The sequence below is a fragment of the Sciurus carolinensis genome, chromosome 4 (genome assembly GCF_902686445.1).
Source record: "Sciurus carolinensis chromosome 4, mSciCar1.2, whole genome shotgun sequence".
Lineage (NCBI taxonomy): Eukaryota > Metazoa > Chordata > Mammalia > Rodentia > Sciuridae > Sciurus > Sciurus carolinensis.
In genome coordinates, this window is record NC_062216.1 from 66,827,240 (window position 1) to 66,848,862 (window position 21,623).

At 45.2% G+C, this 21,623-nt stretch overlaps 1 protein-coding gene across 1 annotated transcript in view; it reads right to left on the bottom strand.

Annotated features, from left to right (window-relative positions):
- Cacna2d4 (calcium voltage-gated channel auxiliary subunit alpha2delta 4) overlaps positions 1–21,623 on the bottom strand; it is a 98,924-nt gene that overhangs the window by 42,948 nt on the left and 34,353 nt on the right. Inside the window, exons 19-26 of the mRNA XM_047549684.1 lie at positions 20,295–20,356; positions 19,168–19,235; positions 17,149–17,194; positions 16,974–17,071; positions 15,393–15,486; positions 7,847–7,942; positions 5,611–5,738; positions 1,721–1,801 (exon numbers count right to left, since the gene is read on the bottom strand). Of these exons, the coding sequence (XP_047405640.1) occupies positions 1,721–1,801; positions 5,611–5,738; positions 7,847–7,942; positions 15,393–15,486; positions 16,974–17,071; positions 17,149–17,194; positions 19,168–19,235; positions 20,295–20,356 (673 nt within the window). The remainder of the gene's footprint in view (positions 1–1,720; positions 1,802–5,610; positions 5,739–7,846; positions 7,943–15,392; positions 15,487–16,973; positions 17,072–17,148; positions 17,195–19,167; positions 19,236–20,294; positions 20,357–21,623) is intronic.

The following is a 21,623-nucleotide window of genomic DNA, read 5'->3' on the forward strand; positions in this document are numbered from 1 at the left end:
CTACCCCTCCTTGAGCAATAGGACCCGGCTGGCCTCAGGATCAGGGAGGTTGAGCCACAGGTCGGGGAGAGGAAATTACAAAATGAGATTTAAAAAAAAAAAAAAAACAAAAAAAAACAAAACCAAAACACAAAAACAAAACAAAACAAAAAACCTGCAGTGTCAGTTCGCCAGCGCCTCATCCTTTCCCCATTACATCCGTGCAACCCAGAGCGTCAGAGCGATTGTCTGCAGTGAGTTAAACTAGAGGCACTGGGACACGGTTTCTATGGCAACCCCTCACGGCTCTAATTCAGCCCTGAGTTAAAAATGATATCAAATAATTGGAGAGTGCAGGAAAGCACAGCCAGCAGCCAGGACCCATGCCCCCTCTCCTTCCCAGGTCTTTGGGGGTGCAGGAGCAGAGAAGGCCACATGCGGGGGGAGGGGCAGATACAGGCCCTACTGGGACCACAGGATGGTCTTTAGGGAAAAAAGTTGGAGTTTAACATTTGGTCTGGAAGTAGGTCTGGGGCTGGTGTGCCAGAGCTACAGGAAGAAAGGCACTGAACTTTCCTGAGTCCCTTCTGAGGGCCACAGTCGGGGGCATCTTGCAGATGACCAGTGATGCATGAATTTCCTACTGATGGTACCGAGCAATGTCAGAGTGAGCCATCCTCTCCCCATCTCTTAGTCCAGAGTGGAAAGCAGTCCAGGACCTGACTCAGGACAGCCCTGCACCCTCTGTGAGGCAGGAAGATAGAGGCCCTGCTTTCTGCCCTGAACTCAGACTGAGGACCAGATAGATGCACCAGCCCAACCTGCCCAGCCCCAGCCCTACTGCAGGGGCCTCCCACCTGGCCAGGTCAGACACCCTGTAGCCAGGTTGATGGAGCCTTGGAAGCCAATGCCACAAGCACCAAGTGACCAATGGATCACAAAACTTTTCAGAACACAGTTGGGTCAGGGACATGGAAGCTGCAATCATGGCAAGGAGGGTTTCATCACAGAGGCCTGATAGTTTCAGATGAGGCAGAGACACCAACGACTTTTTTAAGCACCAGAAACTACAAAGTCAGGAGAAGCTTGTCAAAGTCATGGGGTGCTCTTGTTCCATAAGTTGGGACAAACTACAACACTATATAGTGACCTTGGTCTTTAAAGAGAGGCAGTCTGAGTTCAAATTCTAGCTTCATTAATTCTTAGCTGTGGGACTTTGGGCAAATAACTTTTCTGGGTCTCAGTTTCCTCATCTGTAAAATGGAGCAAAAAACATTGCTGTCATGGGATCACCCTGAGGACTAAATGAGGAAGTGCTTGGGAGGTGTTTCCATGGTGTCTGGTATACGTTGAGCATAACATTGAGCTTTAGGGATCTGAGTCATAAGCTCAGTTCTGGAACTCAAGGTAATGGAAGAGGGAAGCAACCTGTGAAAGGTGGAAAGGAGGTCAGGATTGCAGTCTCTGTCCTGTGGGACCTTGAACACATCTCTTAACCTCTCTGTGCTTCATTTTACTTGCTTCATGAATTCTTTAGGATCTATGGTTTTATGGTTTTATAAACAAAATGACTTGGGAAGATTCCATTTCCATCCTCCTCACATTTCACCTGGGAAAACTTACAGCTGGAGCACAGTGACCCCGCCAATCACACGCAGGGTCCTCCTGCTATCACTGTGTACATATTTTTCACATTGACTCATAACTTTCTGGCCTTAGCCACACTAATGGCAGCTCCTACCTGCAGCAATGGCTGTCTTCTTGTCCACTGTCACGGTTACAGCTGTGCTGGCCGTAACTGCCACTGGCTCACGGGGGCTTTCTGGAGAAATGAAAATTATTGAGTCACTTTCTCAGCATTCAGGGATGAGCAGTGGGGTAGGCTGATCCCTACCAGTCTAGGAATAGAAGATAAATATACACATTCTGCTGGGACACTGCTTGAATAATTGAGGTGGGAGGGGAGGGTTGCATGTGATCTCCTTGCTATGACGGGAGGTTGCCACTCATCACCTGTCTTTGCGGGGTACCTCTAAGGTTTACCTCTGTGCAGATCTGAACTTGCTAGATCAACACGTGGCCTCTGACTGCTTGAAAAATGGCATACTGTCAGCGTCACTATGACACAGTGATATTTGCTCTGTCTTGGGGCACAAACCTGGCTGCCTGCTGCCCTCCTAAGCTCTGGGTAGCACCTGCTTAGGGACCCTGCCATGGCCCCTCCTCTCAGCACATGTCTTCCTTGGAAGACTTGACTTGCATCAAATGCTTCTTCTGAGTGAAGGGACAGATTGTATCCGGAACTGGGTGCTTGGTGATCCTGACTTGTCCTTTATGAGTCTCATGAATCAGAGGTGATGCTCACAGTCCTGTTCAGGAGGCACAGTGCCTGGGAAGAGCAACACAGGCTCGAATGTGGCGTCTGGCACATTCGAGGTGCTCTGTAAATCTTGGTTAGTGGTGACCAAGCTGCCACCACCATTCTCTGTCTTGTTACTACATTTCTGGAGCATTCTGCCAGTCTCCTGAAGGCAAGAAAGCATTCTTTGAATTGCTTTTCCCACTTCTTTGAGAAGGCCACTGCAGGTGTGGAATTTAGAGGGCAACTTCAGTTCTACATTAAAATACAGCTTTCTTGGGCTGGGGAGATAGCTCAGTTGGTAGAGTGCTTGCCTTGCAAGCACAAGGCCCTGGGTTCAATCCCCAGCATTGCAAAAAATAAAATAAAAAATACAGCTTTCTAGCTCTGGGATGGGGTGGCTACTATATGACTTTGAACTTCTTAATTTCATCTGTTCAGAACTCTGGACTAGCTTTCCGAAGCACTCTTTTTCTACAGGTCAAATTTCATTATTAAGAGTTCCAAGGACAGGGTAAGAGTTTATCACATGCTATCCTATTTTGTCAGAATGTCTTGGTAGCAAATGCTGCCTCCAACAAACAGCCCCTGGGAGCCTCGTGTGGAGGCTGTTACTGCAACAGTGTCAGTCCCAACGGGACTTAACCACTGGTTTCTTGTATCTGCTGAATTGTTACGATTACCCATCACACCTCTCTGTCACCAAATATCTCACAGATATCTAAAATTACACTCTGATTCTAGGAACTTACAATACACAAAGCTGTTCTTGATTCTGGAAATTGGCCATAACAAAGTCAGAAGGATCCCAGGAGACACAGAAGCAGCCTTCCTCATCTTGCTTCTAGAAACATCTAGAAGATGCCAATGTGCCTGACCCCCTACAGTATTCCCTGGGCTCTGTAGCTGGGTTTCTAGAGCTTCTATTGAAATACACTTTAGCCAGCATAGGCTTATAGGAAACACCCAAGTGTGGGTGTGGTGGCCCTCATGACCCTGTCTCTGGGGACCTCAGGAATATCATTGCCTGGGTCACAGTGGCTACCTGGTCTATGCCTGGGTGAAGGAGCAGGGTACCTGAGGTTGGCTCTGGGAGAGGTGGAACATGGAAGGGGGAATAATGGGCCTGAACCACCTGGGCACTGGTGAGACTGCTGTGTGCTGGCAGCTTCTTGCAGGCGCTGGTTGCAAAAGGCAGTTCCATGTGGGCAGAGCTTAGCCCACTAGGCCCCAGGCAAAGGGTACCTGTGTCATCCTGGAGAGACGGAGAGCCTCTACTGCCCCCAAACCAGCTCTTTCCTTCTCCTCTGCCTCATTAGAATGAAATTGTTTTCTTTCTGGGGGTGAATGGGCCAGCACACAGGTGTCCACGTGACTTGATGCATGTGCATGGGCCCAGCAAGAATGCAATGGTGTGAAGAGGAAGGGAGCTCCACCTCCCCCATCAACAGTCCCCCTTTTTGAGTTGCCAGCTTCCTTCTTCATGTGGCTCAGCTCCCCACCCACCCACCCACCCTCCTACCTCACTGACACATAAAGTTCCCCGATCAGTCAGCAGTCATAGTCCCCCAGTGACAATGCATGCAGGAGGGAGCCTGTCACAGTGGCTACAGGCAGTCAGGGCCTCACTGAGACCCTCCCCAGGAGCCCCTCTTGAGGGAGCCCATTGTGCAGGGCAGGGAACTCTTCTCTCTGCTTTGGGGTGGGCACCGAGGGAAGGGGGACCTTCACCTTGGCTTTGAGAACCTCCCTCAGGGGCTTGCATTGGGAATAAAAACACTCCATCCCCCTCTCTACTCCCTGCCTTATAGTCATTGTGGTTGAAGAGCCTGGACTTTGGTGAGGCAGACCCGGGTTCCAGTCTGCTCTGTGGCTTCCTTGCTGCGTGATCTAGGCAATCACAGGGACTAGGTGCTTCTCTTGTAAGACAAGGGATAATAACAGCTCTTATTTCATGGAGTTATACAGTTTGAATGAGTTATGTGTGGGAAAATGTTTTGTAAAGCACATTAGTTACTGGTACATGGGTAGAGAGGCCAGGCATAGGATGGAGAGGCGGGCACAGAGCAGGGTGAGGAGGCCTTCTGCACAGAGGCAGACTCCTTACTGTACACATTTCCAATCTGCAGTCCCCAGGAGGAGCCCCTGGGAACCTGGGTCTCCCTAACCTTCAGCTCCAGGGCAGCTCTCATCACGAGACCTGAGGATTGTTTGGCAGGAGGCTGGTTAGAAGACCTTTGGTAAAAGGGCATCCTTGAAGGGGAGGTATGACACTTCTTTCTGAGGTGACTCCCAGTCCACCATCTTCTTTCAGTTATCTCTTTCTATCTCCCTCCACCTCCTACTCACCCCATCCACACTGTGGAGATTTGCCAGGCCCCGGGTTCCACTGTGCTGAGCTCAGCTTCCCCAGCTGAACCTGGCAGAGAGCTTGCTCTGCCACAAACACTTAGACTTCTGACAAGCCCTTCATTCTCCCCAGGCCACACAGTTTCTTCAAGTGTCAATCAAAAGGCTAAGGAAAGGCAGATTGTAAGGTCCTTCTTAGTTCTAAACATTTTGTGCTTTCCTTATGTTTTGTGAAAGTCACTTAATTTTTCTTTTCTTGGCCATTTTCTAGAGGAGTAGCTGGGAGTTGGGTATCGGTAGCTCTTAGAATCCACCTAGTCCTCATCCTCATTGGAACTTGCTCTGTGAAGACCTATCCTGACCACCTTCCTTATACCCCGGACACCTGCCTTGCTGCTCCTGGGTGATCTCAAGAGGGTAGAGATCCAGTTGCTTCTTGTTTGTTTAGAAGGAGCTATGGTGGCTCTGTAGACTTGCTAAGTACAGCTGCTTTCCAATGAGACAAAGGCTGGCACTTTCATCTGAGTAGTTTGAGGAACTTTCAAAGATACTCAGATTTTTAGAAATAGAAGAATCTTAGTGATCAACTCTTCTGATCTCATATTTGGAATCTGGGTTAGAATCCAGTTCTCTTGACTTTTGGGTTAAATCTTTTTTCCTTATTCCATGCTGGAGTTTTAAATGCCAACTTTGACTGCTGGCCCGGGAATGACCAGCCTACATTCTGCATAGGGACCAAACATGGGAAGGCATAAGGGAGTTTTCTCAAGTTGCTAATGTGGGTCAGGAGGGAAGGTAGGAAGGGAACCCTGGTAATCTGGATGTTCTGTCCCATATTTTGTTCTTATTTTCCACTAAGGGCACAGCAGTGGAGGAACATTCTCATCCTGGTCTCAGCTCCAGAGCACAGGGGTATGGATTACCTGGTCCCTCTACCCAGCGCAGGTTGAAGACAAAGCTACCAGCAGGCTGCTCAGAGGCCTGGCGATACCACAGAGGGAAGTTGTCCATAGTGAACACACTGGTCTCATCATCAGGCATCAGGAACATCCTGTAAGGGGGAAGATTTGGTACTTGCTACAAATCTGAGAATATATTCATTTCTCTTCCTCTTTTCCATAAAGGTCACCTTGACTGAGCCAAGATAGCAATTCTTCTGTTTTGGCAGAGTGACAGGTAGACAGTCAGGAAGCATTAGTCCCCTAAATTATTATTGCCCCAGATACTGTTCCCCAGCAATTCCTGCTTTGTCCAGAAGTAAAAACGAAGTTGCATCTGATGGTCCATTAGTAATTAGAAGAAGCATGGGGTCTGTCCTAGGAGGAAATATGCAGACCCTTTTGCCTGCAGGGTTTGTTTCTTCTGGATATAGCCTTTCACTGACATGGTTGCATAGTCGTATGGTCACCTCTATCACCGCTCCAATAACAGGAGCATAAGTTACCCCAAAATGGTTACTTCAAAAGTTATTGCCTTTAGGTATTAGAATGCTTTGGTTTTCTTTTTCTGAGCAGCTTTACCTTGCGAATTATGGCTTTGCATTCCCTGAATGCACAGCAGCCTACAGAAGGGAGTATTGGTCCAGATCAGCCTGGGAAGCTGAAAGAAGCTGGGTGGGGGTGGGAGAGTAAAATGGCCATGGCTAATCCACAAGGTGGGGAACTGAGATTTGACTTTGAGAGTGAAGGGTAACATATTCCAGAAGCGGATCTGCTTTGTTGCGGTTCCTGGGCTGCCGATCACATCACGGTCTAAGTGAAGGGAGTCCTCTGGGATAGTGCAGTGCACCTGCAGCCATTCGTGGTGACTGTCTACAGGAGGCAAAGCTACTCTGCCACTTAGGAAAATCCTGTCTGTATTGAGAGCTCCTTTTTCCATCCTTAGACGCCCTTTAGAGGGGTGCTGGGAGTCATCGAGACAGTCGTTGTCCTCTTTCTAACTCGATCAGAATGAGGGGAGTGGGAAGAGAAGGAAGGAGGAAGGGAGAGGGAAGAGCAACTTAATTTGTTTTCCTAGAAAGCCTCAGCTTTGCTTAGCAAGTGTGGATTTGTCACCCAGTCCTGGAAGAAGCTCAAAGATGGCGCTTGGTGCCTGAGTGTGCTTGAAACTAGCAGGAGGAGCAGGGAGTGGGTGGGAAGCCTGGATGGGGAGGTTAAGTTTCTGTTGCTCTCCAGGTGCCTGGTGGCCCTCACCTGTCTGTCTCCTGGTTTGCAGAGCAGTAGGTGGCGCTGCTCCTTCACCTCCACTCCCACCCAGGCTCTGGGCTCCCACCCTCCCTTTGCAGCAGCACAATGGGAAGCGGCCCTGCTGTGGGGGCAGTACCTGGGCCCCTGCAGATAGGATTTTCCCAGAATCTGGCTTTTTAAAAATAGGGTTTCTCAACCTTGGTACTAGTGACACTGGGAACCAGATAATTGTTGTAGGGGCCATCCTGTGCATTGTGGGACATTTAGCAATATCCCTGGCTTCTACCTATTAGATGCTAGAAGCAATATCCCCACCTCTACTAGTTATGAAAACCCAAAATATCTATATACATTGCTGAATGCCCCCTGCAGTGGGGGCAAAATCACCCCCAGTTGAAAATTGCTGGCTTAGAATCCTTAGCCTTCCATGACCCCCAAGGTGTTCCTCCTGGAAGTCCACCAGATTAGAGTAAGAATCTAAAGATATACTCACAGAGCTCGGGGGTAGGTTGTACAGAAAACTGCCATAGGGGAGCACTCTACTTCTAGGGCCCCAGGAATAGCCCCTCTCCTCTTAGGTGGGGAAAATGTTTACAAAGGAGGAGACACAGCCGGAGACTATGTCCACACACAGAGACTGGTCTTAGAGAGGAAAACGATTTGGGGTTTCCCTCTTAGAGATTCCTCTAAGTGGAATCTCTGCTCAACTTTCCCAAGTTCAAGGGCATGGCTGCTTTCTTCCTTAACTAGACCACCTTTTGTCCTCCAGGTGTGTCCAAGCTGGAGTAGAGTAGTAACTTTTCTTATTTTCCCAGTGTGTAAATCCAACCCTTCTGTCCACCCTGGACTCCCAGGGCCCAGCATTTTGAGACCAGGTCTTTTCTCTATCCATCCCTATGCCATGGAACACCCACGAATTTTGTCCTTTCCACCCTGTGGGGATCATATTCACTGGGTGGACAGCAATACTCACCTGTCGGAGACCTTCTCAGAGCCCACGAAGAAGCTGCTTCTAAGGAGGCCAGCCCGGGTGCCCAGGAAGGCCACATCCACTCCTTGCTCTGACTCACTGTGAGGTAGACAAAGCAGGAGAAATGACCATACAGATGCTGTTACAGCAGGTCCCCAAGGAGGTCACAGAGAGAGCTCAGGGAAGACCTGCAGGACTTTCTGGATCTCTCCTAGCTTGTGCCCAACTTGGCTTAGGGGGAACTTTCTAGGAAGGCTGAGTTCTTGGGGAGTTGCATGACATGTCCTCAGCTCCAGTCCACTGTGGGGGCCCCTTGTCCCCCTGTTACATCAGGTCCCCCAGCTTCTAGGCAACATTGCTCTCCTTTAGGTGGTCCTACTGAGTCTGTCTCTGCTTTGTCAAATCTGGCTCCTCTAGCTTTGGGAGAGTTGGGCCTGGAAAGCAGAGGAACCCAGAAAGAAAGATTTCATCTTGGGATCTATGGAACGGTAACTTCTCATGAGCAGCACATCCATTGCTCCTTCCAGTTGCAAAGCCTTTCCCGCTTATTACCTGTGAGATTGGAATGTGAGGGAAGGAAGAGCAGGCACTTTCTACATCAACACAAGAGAAGTTCCAGTGGATTTTCTAACTTGGCAATGAAATGTTACTTAGTCATAAGGAAGAGTGAAATTATGGCATTTGCTGGTAAATGGATAGAACTGGAGACTATCATATTAGGTGAAATAAGCCAATCCAAAAAAACCAAAGGCTGAATATTCTCTCTGATATGCAGATTCTAACACACAATAAGGGGATGGGGTAGGGAAGAAAAGAAGTTCATTGGATTAGACAAAGGGGAATGAAAGTAAGGGAGGTGGATGGGAATGGGAAAGACAGTAGAATGAATCAGACACAACTTTCCTATGTTCATATATGAATATACCAGTGAAACTCCACATTGTGTATAACCACAAGCATGGAAGTTATACTCCATGTATGTATGATACGTCAAACTACGTTCTACTGTCGTGTACAACTAAAGAGAACAAATTTAAAAATCAAGGAAAAAAGATTGGAAAAAAGAAAGTTCCATTAAGTGGTTGCAATGGAATTATTTATTTCATACCATCAGGCAAAGACAATAACAGTAGGAGCTTGAAAGTGAATGCCACGGCGGGGGGGCACTTCTGACTCTGTTAATATTCTTGTCCTTAGCCCAACTTCTAGGAGGCTATGACCCAGTTTCTCTTCCGTGCCCGGGTCTGTGGATTTCCTGATCATCAGGGTGGACAATGCTAAACTATTGGCAAGGGCAGCACTTTTCCTCAAGGCTAGGAGGTTGTGGGAAGAGGTGGCACCATGCAGTGTCCATGGGTGGTATTTAGAACTCGATGGGCTCAAGTGTGGAAAGTCACTGGGTAGAAGGATCTGGAAACTTCTCTCTCTGACTCTAGGGCTGCTGAGAGAGGCTCCTGCAGGTTTTGCTTGGGTATTTTGTGGGTCTTAAACATCACAGATACCAGTGCCTGGCAATAGACTCACTGAGTTAGACCCTTAGGGTGTCTCCAAAAAGCATCCTGATGGAGCTCTCTATTTAAAAGTCTAATGAGTTCTTTACCCATAATTCAGTTTCAAAAGTCACCAAACCATGTCAATCTTGTTTCATCTATAGCCCCTTCCAATTGACTACATTACTTTGAAGAAAATCCCAGATATTTCATCAGTATTTTAATTTTTGTTGTTAAAATAAAAGAAAAATTTAAAAACCTTCAATGTCATTATCATACCTTTTTAAAAAGTCTATAGTTTCTTTCTTTCTTTTTTTGGTACTGTGAGTTAAACCCAGGGGCGCTTAACCACTGAACCACATTCCCTGCCCTTTTTATATTTTATTTAGAGACAGTCTTGCTAAGTTGCTTAGGGCCTTGCTAAGTTGCTGAGGCTGATCTTGAATTTGCAATCCTCCTGCCTCAGCCTTCCAAGCCACTGGGATTACAGTTGTGGGCCACTGTGCCTGGCCCTATAACTGCTTAATATCATCAGATAATCCAAATGAAGTTTGGTTAAATCAGGATCTGACTAAGGTTCATGTTTTTACAATTGACTGATCTCTTTCTTCGGTCATCCGTCTGTCTTTATTGAGATATAATTCACATACCACACAATTTGCCTGTTTCAAGTGTACAATTCAGTGCTGATGTAACCATCACCGCTGTGAACTTTACAACATTATTATCACCCCCAAAAGAAACCCTATACCCATTAACGGTCATTAGTCTCTTTTAACCTGATTCCCTTTCTCTTTCCTTTCTCGTCCCCGGCCTTTCTTTTCTTTGTAATTTCTTTTCTGAACATATGAGGTCATTGTCTTGTGGAGTTTCTCACACTGAGATGCTTTGGTATTATTTAGCATGCTCTTCTCTACCTTGGGTTTCTTATGAACTGGCATTTAAACCTGGGGGCCTGCTTAGATTCAGGTTTGAGTTTTTATAGGTTGCTATGGTTTGAGTGAATGACCCAGGGTGGCAGAACTGGGAGGTGCAGTGGACCTTTAAGAGGTGGGGCCTAGTAGGAGGACATTCAGTCATTGGGGGTGTGCCTTTAAGGGGACTGTGGCACCCTGATGTCTCTTTCTTTCTGCTTTCTGGCTCATTATGTAAGTAGTTTGCTCTGCCATGATGTGCTGCCCTCACCAGAGACCTGGAAGCAATGGGGCTGCCTGATTAACTGGAACATCCAAAATCATGAGCTAAATAGACCTTTTCTCTTTATAAATTAATTGCCTTGGGTATACAAGTGGTGCCTTCCCTATCCAAGACACATGCTATCTGAGTGATAAAGGGTTGCAAAATAGGTATGCATTTTTATTTTTTCTGTATTTTTTTCTGATATGGGGAAAAACTTCCACATATCAATATTTGGTTGTCCTGTAGTATAATTTGTGTAGAGGCAGAATAAATAATTGTTACTTTTTGTTTATTTACCAGTTTTTAGAATGAGTTTTTTCCCTAACATCTTCCGAGGTTGATCATTGAGGTTCCTTTTCTTTTCCAGTATGATTATGAACCCAGGGATCTGAACATATCAATGTGTTTGACCTACTATGACTACTCCTTTTGCCACTCTCATGATCCCATTCTTAGCCTGGTAGGCCTCTTCAAGTTGGCTCTGAGATCTTTTTGGCACGATCTCATTAGTCTCTGGTAATGGTTCACTTCCTAGCATGTCAAGATGTTCTGGGTTTATTTATATATTTACTTCCCCTCATCTTAATGAGGACTAGTTTGAATCCAGTTTGGGGCTAGAGGTGCTCACTGACACTGGTCCTCTCAGTGGAGAGAGCTTTAGCAAGCATTTCAGGTAAAGGGCAAAGATATTCTTTCTAATTCTCTAAGAGAAAACATGTCACGAGTTCAAAATGATATTTCCAATTCATATTTAATATTATATCTAAACTCCTTGAATTTTTAAAATTTGCATCTCTTTTTTCTTTTGCTGCAAGTCTTGGTTTCTAATGACAGCAACATAATAAGATTTGCCCTACCTATTTTGAATAACCATGCCAATACCATTTCTAACAATGTGACCACTTAACAAAGTTTAAGATTTCATTTATTTAGGGTTTACAGTTCTAATGCCCCTTGAAAGAATTTCCATGTGTAGTTATTTCATGAACTTGATCCACAGTTAGGTTTATTAGTTTTACTTGCTTTTGATTTTTTTAGAGATTACTTTTTAAATTTAATGTTTTATAATTATATAAAGCTTTGTATGGTTCCAAAGTTCAGATGAAAAATAAGGCATATACAGAGGAGATGTTCTATGTATATTCTTTTACTCTTCCTGTACATAACATCTTCTACTTGGTTTTTCATTTCATTAAAAAATGTGTTTGTGAAGAGTACAGTGGTAGTTATGAGGGAGAGTTGTGGGGAGAAAAGGGGAGAGGTTGGTCAGTGGGTATGAAGTTATAGTTAAGAGTAAGAAGTTCTGGCAGGGAGGTGACTACAGAAAACAACAATGTTCTCTATGTTTCAAAAGTTAGAAGAAATTATTTTGAATGTTTTCACCAGAGGGAAATTATAAGTATTTGAGCAATGGATATGCTTAACCTGATTTAAACATTACACAATGTATGAATGTTTCAAAACATCACATGGTATTCCATAAATTTCTATAGTTTTTCTGTGTCAGTTAAAAAATAAATTTAGGTGGGTGTGGTGGTGCATGCCTGTGGTGGGAGGCTGAGGCAGAAGAATCACAAGTTCAAGGCCAGCCTCAGCAACTTAGTGAAGCCCTAAGCAATTTTGCAAAACCTTGTCTCAAAATAAAAAATAAAAATGTCTGAGCATGTGGCTTAGTGGTAAAGTGCCTCAGGGTTCAATCTCCAGTACAAAAATTTTTAAATTAAAAAATCTAGAGAAAGAAGTAAAACACAAACAAAAAAATGAATGCGTTCGTTCATACATACATGTCTATGCATGTATGTGTAAATAATTTTGAAAATAAAATTTTATTTTTTCTCTTTAGATAAATGGTAGGGGAATATATACACCTTTGTCTTGCTGGAAATAATTTCATAGAGCATGTAGACAAATTTATCATTTCTTACAGTTGCACAGTATTCCACTGGGTGGATCTACTATGGTTTATTTAACTAGCCTCCTATGGTGTGCATTTAGGTTGTTTCCAATCTCTTATTGCTATGAGTGGTATTTATGTGTACAACTTTTCATATCTTTGTCAGTGTATTTTTGGGATAACCTCCTGTGTCTTTGGGATTGCTGGGTTTATAAGCTAAATGCATGCATAATTTTGCCAACTATCTCAAACACAGTGCATGTTGATAATCTTAGATGGTTATCTATTTAATGGATGAGAAGTACCACCTTGGAACAGTTTTAAAATGCAATTCTTTTTTTAAATATTTATATTTTTAGTTGTCAATGGATCTTTTATTTTATTTATTTACATGTTGTGCTGAGTATTAAACTCAGGGCCTCATACATGCCAGGCAAGCACTCTACCTCTGAGCCACAACTCTAGTCCTAAAATGCAATTCTTTTATCATTACCTAGGTTGAGTATCGTTCATCTGTGTAAGGATTATATGCATTTTTTCTCTATGAACTGTTCATATCTCTTCACCACTTTTCTTATGCAATGGTTGGTCTTTCACTTCTCTATTTTTGAAGTTCTTTATTTAACATGAATATATAACATAACCAACCCGTTATCTGTTTTATAATCATAAACATTTTTCCAGTTTATCATTTCTCTTTTTACCTTGCTCATGTTTTTATTTCTGCCATACAAACATTTTTATGTTGTTAAATTTATCAGTCATTCCTTTATTGCTTCTGAATTTTGAGTCATTGTTGGGAAAGGTTTCCCCACTCTTAGATTTTAGAGCAACTGGTTCATGTTTTCTTTTAGAGCTTATATAGTTTCTTTTTTTTTTTTTTTTTTACATTTAAATCTCTGAGTCACTTGGACTTTATCCAGGTGTATGTGCAAGAAAAGAACACAATTTTATCATTCTCCATATGGCTTTCAAACCAGTTATGAAAAACTATTTTCCCCTCACTGATTTGACGTGATGCTTTGTCATAGACTAAATTTCCACATGCATGCAGACGAATTTTTGAATTTTCTATTCTGTCCCCTGGGTCTGCCTGTCATTTCGCATGCCAGCACCACACTTCGTATACTGTAGAGGTTCTGTAATACGTTTTAATACCTTGGCAGGGCTCTTCTTGCTTCATTGCTTTTTATTTTCCAGAGATTTTTGCCTATTCTTGACTGTTCTTCTAAAAAACTTTATAATCCACTTATATGGATGCAGAAAAATATTGATGGCATTTCCATTGGGATTGCATTAAGTTTATAAATTAACTTAGGAGGATTCACGTCTTTATGATGTTGTGTCCTCCTGTTCAAAAACACCGTATGTCTTTCCATGTGTTCAAGTCTACTTTTGTGTCTTACAGGAGTGTTTCATAATTTTCTTTATATAGGCTTTTGGATAGTTCGTATAGTACTTGCTTTATATATTCTTACACTCTTATAACTTTATTATATTTTATTTCTTGCTGTTTTAAATTTGTCTTTTCATATTATATCTTCTTTCATTTTTGAATGTTGATATTCTAATCTGCTACTTTACTAAATTCTTTTGTTGGCTATGGTAGTTTTCCTGTTAACTCTTTTGGAGTTTCCAAGTATATGATCTTGTTATCTTTATTGATCGATTGATTGATTTTGCAGTGCTGGGGATGGTGCTCGTGCATAGTAAGCAAGTACTCTGCCGCTGAGCTACATCTCCAGCCCTAATCATACCATCTTTAAATAGAGATGATTGTACCTTTTCCTTTTTAGGTCTCATTGCCTCTAAGTGCTTCTTCCTCTTGTCTGATGGCACTGACACCTCTGACCTTGTGGCTCAGTAGTGGGGGAGGGATTCCTTTCTCCTGTTCTTTTCAGAGGAAGAGCCTCAAGCCTCATTAACATCTTGACTTTCAGGTGCAGGCCCACTTTGTTTTCAGCAAGTGTTTTTTGAAACCATGAATGGATACTAATATTTGTTCAAATCCCTTTTCTGCATCTACAGAGACAGTTACATAATCTTTTGCCTTAGTTTTATATTATTTTATATTCATTTCCCAGGTCATCTTCCCTAATGCACAACCTGGTTAAGAACATTTGCTTCTCAATGTTTCTCAACATTAAAAAACATCTGTGATTCATCTCTCAACTTGGAAAGAGGAAGATCATGCTCCTCCTCTCCAAACCTAGGGGTCCAGTCTTTTTGCAGAAGCCTCTGAACTCTGGATTCCAGCTCATTGTTTATGAGGCATAATACCCTGGTCAAGTTGCTCAATATGACCTGTGAAATGAGAGTAATGATAGCAGCTATATCTGAGGTTTGTGAGGAGCAAATGGGTTAACAGGAAGTTCTTAGTGCCTGGCCTACTGAATTCTTTTTCTTTCTTTATTTTAGGTCTAATTGTGTATGGGTCATATGTTTAAATGGTTCAAAATTTTACCCAAAAAGATATACAGTGAAAAGTGCCCTTTCCATTCATGTTTTAGTTCCCTATTTTCTAATCAGAAACCTAAGGACTGAGGAAAAAAAGCTCTGACCTATTTGAACTGCTTTCACCAGGGCACTTTGGTTAATGGGGGTCTGATGGTTAGACCCCAACCCAGAGAGAGAGGGGTTCTTGGAATGGGGCTGTCCTGGGCAGGGACATGAACCTGTGCCCCTGGGGACCTGAAATCAGTGTTTTTTCAAAGTGAGGAGCAGGTAGCAGACGTGGGCTGTGTGTGGAAGCTTTGCAGAGCCCCTGCTTTCCTGAGGCTGGGCGAAGGTTACCCTCACCCCGCACCCCTCCCCATGTGTTCCTGTCCTCATCGTTCATGTTCATCTTGGGTCAGACCCTGTGGGTGCTCCTGAGCTGCCAGCGAGGTGGTAGGAGGGGCCCTGACTCAGCCAAGGGAATGCTGGGGGCCTGAACAGGCCCGGCTGCTTTTCCTCCTGGGAACTGTGAGCCCCTCCTGGTACTTACTCAGAGATGTTGAGAGCCAGCGCTGTCCAGTAGGCTTCCATGGGGGCTGTCACCACTGCATCAAACAGCACCTCCCGCACCAGCTCTTCATCACCTGGGAGCAAAATCAAAGGAGACCAAGCCACTTGTTGCCCCTTATTATGACCTCAGCTCGAATACCCTTCTGAAGTTCAGAGAGCGAGATGTGCTTCATGAACATGTATTTGGGATGCACAAAACCACCATGTGAGTTTGAGGAAGTGAATTCACCCCTTTCAGCCTTCTTGTCTTCAACTGCAGGACAGATGTTAGCAGAACTGACTGATGTTGAAGGTTCTTTCTAACTTGGACATTCTATGAAATTAGGAGACTCCCTCAATGACATCAGCTTGGATCTGCCTCCCTTCCCCCTCATCTAGGTTCCCACCTCTCAGCTCCTTGACTGGCAGGACACCTTGGCCTTTTGTCAGTCTGTGAAGCCGATCTTGCCAAACTCTTCCCTGTCTAAGCACCTCTGCACATTTTGTTCCCTTGGTCTGACTCTGCATGGGCTGCTCTTTCTTTTCCTCTCTTTTTAAAAGTTATTTTTATTGACATGAAATTCACATAGTACAAAACTAACCAACTGATAGTATGTGATTTAGTGGTGTTTAGTGCATTCACAATGTTATACAACCACTGTCTCTAGCTAGGTTCATATATTTTTGTCACCCCCAAAGGAGATCCTACTAAGATACTCAGGGGCTCTTTTTCATCCTTAGCCTAAGAGACACCACCTGATGAGGTGGCCTGCCTTGCCCATTCATTTAAACAGGCCCCATTTCTCTCCCATGCAACACCCATTCAAGGTGCTTAGCGCAATTCTAACAACCTACAGTTACATATATGTGCCTACTTGTTTAATGTCTGGTTTTGCCACTAAATTAAACTCTGACAAGGCCATTATTGTCTGGGTTGTCTCTGAAGCAAAGTGCAGTCTCGATTCAGATTTTTTTATAGAATGAATGAATGAATGAATGAATGAATGAACAAAAGCTTCCTGGTGGGCAGGTTTGAGAGGCAGATGGGATAACACTTAGGTAGCAGGATGACCAGGCAAGAGGATGGAGGAACTTGCTGAGAGAGCTGCCCAGTGAGCTCTCCAGGTGCTTTTGTGCAGGGGAACTTCAGTCAGTCCTCAGACTTAAAGGTTTAGAAAATGCCCATAGGCCACAGGCTTTATGAACCATCTGGCCAAACATTTTCCTCTGTGGAGTTGAGGACTTCACTTGCTGGGAATGCTGTTAGGTGGCAATAGGGACAAATCTGACAGCCCTTAACAGTGTCCAGTTGATAGAAGCTTGAAAAGGATCCCAGTTCATGACATGGGGATACCCTCATGTTACCACAGTTCCCAGAGCATTTAGACTCCAGCTTGGCCCTATGGTAAGGATGGTTGTGCCCCTTTCTATGGGAATCTCCCTCAGTCATTCATGTGCTTCAGGGATAGACCCAAGTGGCAGCTTCCTCTTCCCCTTAGCTCCCTCCCCTCCCTTGCAGCCCTGAACTGTGGGATCCCAGAGGACTAGCTGGCCTCCATGGGCATGGGCAGGCCCTACTCACACTCTAGGTCTGGATCCTCCCCGGTCAAGAAGCGGACCATGGCCTCCAGCTGGCTGAGCTTCCGGTGGTCTGGATCAATATCCGTGATGCAGTAGATCCTGGAACCTCAGAGAGTCTGTATTACTTCAAAATAAAATTCCCCCTTCTTCCATCCCATCCTCTACTCCCTGCTTACCAGTCGCTGGCCACGGTCAGATCTGGGTGAAGCAAGTCATGCAGGCCTGAAACCAGAGTCCACGTTCAGAACGATGCCCCACGGTGTTAGGGGCACCCAGAGTGTTTAGAAATGACTGGCCTATGTGCTTCTGAAGGAGGAACTGGACTCTGGTCTTTCTCATTCTTAGCCAGAGGAGGAACTCAATCAGTAGAACAGGGCTGGGTTTGCATAGGACATATCTTTGCGTATGTGGGTCCTGCTTCCTGGAATGCTTTTTCTACCTATGGCCTCATGTCTGAATTCTATTTTTCAAGGTTCAGGATGAATGCCACATCTTCCATGAGCTACCCGGCCAGCCAGATGTCACCTTTTCCTTCTCCTTCAACTTTTACATCACTCTGCCCTTTCCAGGTGGAATTTTAGTTACTATAGACAAGTCGGAATGCTTCCACTAGACAGCAGGTCCTTGAGGAAGCCATGTCTAATCCCTCTTAGCATCTCCCTCCAAGAAACTAATATTTTGAAACCAGTGATTTGGTCTTCATTGGCTCCACTGGAATTGGCTGAGCTCAGTGACCACTAGAGATGAGCCCAGAAGTGGACCATGTCTGTTTTGTGTGCTCTCAGGAGCCTCTTATCTACCTAGCTCAGCATCTGAGCCCAGTCTGTGCTTTTGAATGAACAAATGAGCAAATGCCCTCCTGGGACCTGCCAGTGCTCAACATAAATAGGTGCTCAATAAGCATTTTTAAAAAATTTTATTTTAGGAAACAATGACAAAAAGGCCAACAGGACATGTGGGAGCCATTTGAAGGGATACTGGACTGACTCAGACCATAAATAACTGCAAATATTTAAAGAGGGGAACTCCTTCACCCACAGAGGCCCAGTTGACTCCAAGATGCCAAGCTCCTGGGACCCAGAAGTGGGTGCGGGATTGCTCTCTCTGTCTCCTGCAGCAATGTAATCTGGGAATATCTAGGTAGAGGCAGATGAGCTTAGGGAAGAAGAAGGCACAGTGGAGACCTGGGGAGCTTGATGACTTGGGGGACTGTGGAAGACAGACAAGGAGGGCGTTCCAACATCAAAGACATGTGAAGTGGAAGGCCCTGCAGAGCTCCAGGAGAGCAAAGAGCTGGAAACCTCACACCGGCTGGGGCAGGGGCAGGGTCTGCCCAGGGCAGCTCCCAGAAAAGAGTCATCTAAGCTGGGATCTGTTAGTGGGTTGAAGTGAGCTGGGAGAAGAGGGCGGCCAGAGAGGAGAGCATTCCAGGAGACAGCACAGCAAGCAGCAGGGTCTATACGCTTAGCGCAGGCAGACTGAGAATTCAGAGGTGGTTAGCAGTGATGCTGTCAGATTTGGTAGTTCTGGAAAGATCCCTTGGGGTGAAGGTCAGAGAAAGGAAGAGGCAGAGAGACCAGTTAGAAGCCACTGTGGTTGTCCAGGGGAGAGGGGACTGGGGTGGTGGCAGAATGATGGAGCAATGAATGCATTAAAGAGTTCATCAGGAAGAAAGGACAGAATGTGGGTGTTAAATAGCACCGTGCCCATATCTTCCAAGGACTCCCTGAGACACTCCACCTGGGGATATAGGTTTTGTTCTCTCCAGGGGTCCCCGCAGCTGAAGGTCATGATCAGGTTGGGTTCCTCCTGTCTCAGACTCACCCATAGCCAGGAGCACAGGTGAGCCCAGCTGCTCCTGCATTCTTCCCAGCCTCCTTTGCCATCCCCTGCTCTTCTCTGCTGACTGGTAAAATGCATTCCCTGGGCTGCCCTCCTCCTCCTCCTCTGGTCCAGCAAGGCCTCCCTGATCTGACAGTGCATGGGTGGCAAGTCTTTGGCTTTGACCGTTTGACAGCTAACTGGCAGATTCTGTGTGTCCTGGGCATCAGGGGCACACATGCCTTCTCCACCTGGTGGTATTGCTCTCAGGGGCTGCTCTCAAGCTGGAGGATGGGGAGGTGGTCAAACTGGCTCCAACCTGGGAGAATCCATTTTTTCCACTCTCTGGCCCATTGGTCCTTGACCTGACCCACCTTCTTCCACAGATGTGTTCCCCAGGAGGACGTATTCCCCGTGGCCCTGGGACAGCACCACTCCCAAGCTGCAGAAAGAAGAGAAGACACACAGAAGCATGTGCCCGTCAATGTCCTACTTCATCAGCTGGTTCTTAGCTTAGGTTATGAGCTTTTGGAACCCCAACAAGTAGCATGCAAGTCAAATTCCCTTCTTTGGCCCTGGCCTCACAGGTTGTCCCCTTGAGAACTGAGACAGTACCACTACTTTTAAATCGGGCTTACTTCCTGAGAAGGCCCTGGAAGTGCCATAGACCAGAAGCCCCTCAGATCCCATTTTAAGGAAGGCACATTCTGAACCTCACAGTCCCCCCACGCTGCCCCGCTATAAGCCCTGCACCCTGAAATGTGGATAGGTCTGTATGTCTCACTAGAGGATTCCTTTTCCACCTGGTGAGTCCTATCATGCCCACCTCTCCTGATAGAAGTCAGATCTGAATCTTGGGAGCTTTAAAAGATATAATAACAGGGCTCCACCCCAGAGATTTTGATTACATTGTGAGGCCTGAGCATTGGCCATTTTGCAAAATTCCTTGGGTATTCTAATGAGCAGTCAGGGCAGGGTGACAAGACTTTACTGAGAAAGGAAGCAATTCAGAGGTAAGGATCGTTTGTTTATCAATTTGTATAATGCTTGGAGTCAGATTTTTGTACAGTGGGAGGGAACCTAAGAGATATTTCAAATGGATGCTTTCATCTTACAAGAAGTTACTGCTTTGATCTTCTAAGTAGATCATGTCATTTCATCCTCACAACACTGCCAAGAAGTAGCTATTATTATTACCCTCATGTCACAGATGAGGAATCTAAGACACAGAGAGGTTAAGTAAGTTGGTTAAGGTCACACAGTTTGTAAGTGGTGGAGCTGGGATTCAAACCAGGAGTTTGCAGAACCAGCATACTTGGCGATACTGGCAAAACAGGTCTAGACCCCTTTCATTGAATGCTGACCAGGGTCTTTCACTATAACCACAAAACTGTCAACTGAATATGAGAAAATCCATCCCCTAATGGAAGTTTTACCTGGAGTTGTTGGTATTCATGATCCATCCATTAACCCCCTGCTAATAAGGCATGGGGTCTCTCACCTGAAAGGTGTGTCACTGATGTCTGTGAAGAAGTAGTCATTGGTCAGGAAAAGAACTCGCTTCTGAAAAGAGCAGAAGAGAGAAGGGTGCTTGTTGGAGAGGAGAATGGCCTCTTGGGTCACCTAGCTTCTCACCGGATGCCCTTGGGGTTTGTGTCACTCTGTACACTTCCATCACTCCATACCGCTCCCCTGACGCCCCCCCTCCCCATCGAGTTGATATCCACAGTTAGAATCATCTCAAGGTCCAGCAGTCTGCAGCCTCTTGGCGGGTGCTTGGCTTTAAAGACCAAGGTGTGGACCTGGACCTACCCTGTCTGTGATAGCTGCATGTGGCTATAGAGCACTTGAAATGTGCAACTGACGAGATGAATATTCAAATTTTAGTTAACCTTAATTAACATGGGTTTAAATTTAGAAGTCCAGTCTGGCTATTGGCTGCCATATTGGGCAATGCAAACAGATGGTGACTCTGGGGATCCTGTGGGATCAGAGAGAAGCTGTCCATCCAGACAGAAAACTTCTGGAGCTCAAAAATACACAGTCCACTTACAACCTTCCTTCTCTTGATATATCTATGAAAGAAAGAAGGGGGACACCATTCCTTCCCCATTGTACCCCCAATCCCATCATCCTTTACAACTTCTCTTTCCGCTGAGCTGCTAGGTCTAGGTTGCAGTTTAATTTGTATAATTAGACGATGCATACAGTGGCCAAGAGCATGGGCTGGGCTGAGAAAAATCTGGATTTAAGACCACAATGGGCAAGTTGTGTGTTGCTGGAAAAATTACTTCATTTCTCAAAGCGTCAGTGTTCTCATTTATAGATCATGATTACGTTCATATTGCTTGCATGAGGTTGCTGTGAAGTTGCATTCTGGGCTCTGTGGACAGAAGTCGATGTCATTGGGAAAGCTACATTTTGCAGTTGGCTCAGGACCTGTTCTATTCCTTTCTCTTCTTTCTGACTTTTCTTCTTTCACTTTGGAAATTGGAGTGAGATGTTGGAAGGAACACAGAGGGAGAGAGACACCAAAAAAAGGTTTGCTTTTGGTAGGAAACTGGTTTTCGAACAAACCAGAGGAATGGTTCTCTAGCCCTGGACTCATTGACTGGAAAGCGCCCCCTGCCTCTTCTGAATCAGATGGTTCCTCCCTTAGAGTCCCTTCAAAACTGCAGTCATGGGGATGTCCTGGGAGATGTCCAGCACAGGGACCAGCACAGATGATGACGGGCTCAGGAGCTCTGTGCTCCAAGGTGGGCTGACGTGAGTGTCAGAATTGGAGATCACCTTTTAAATTTTTCCTTCTTTTTGTGGAGGATACCAGGAA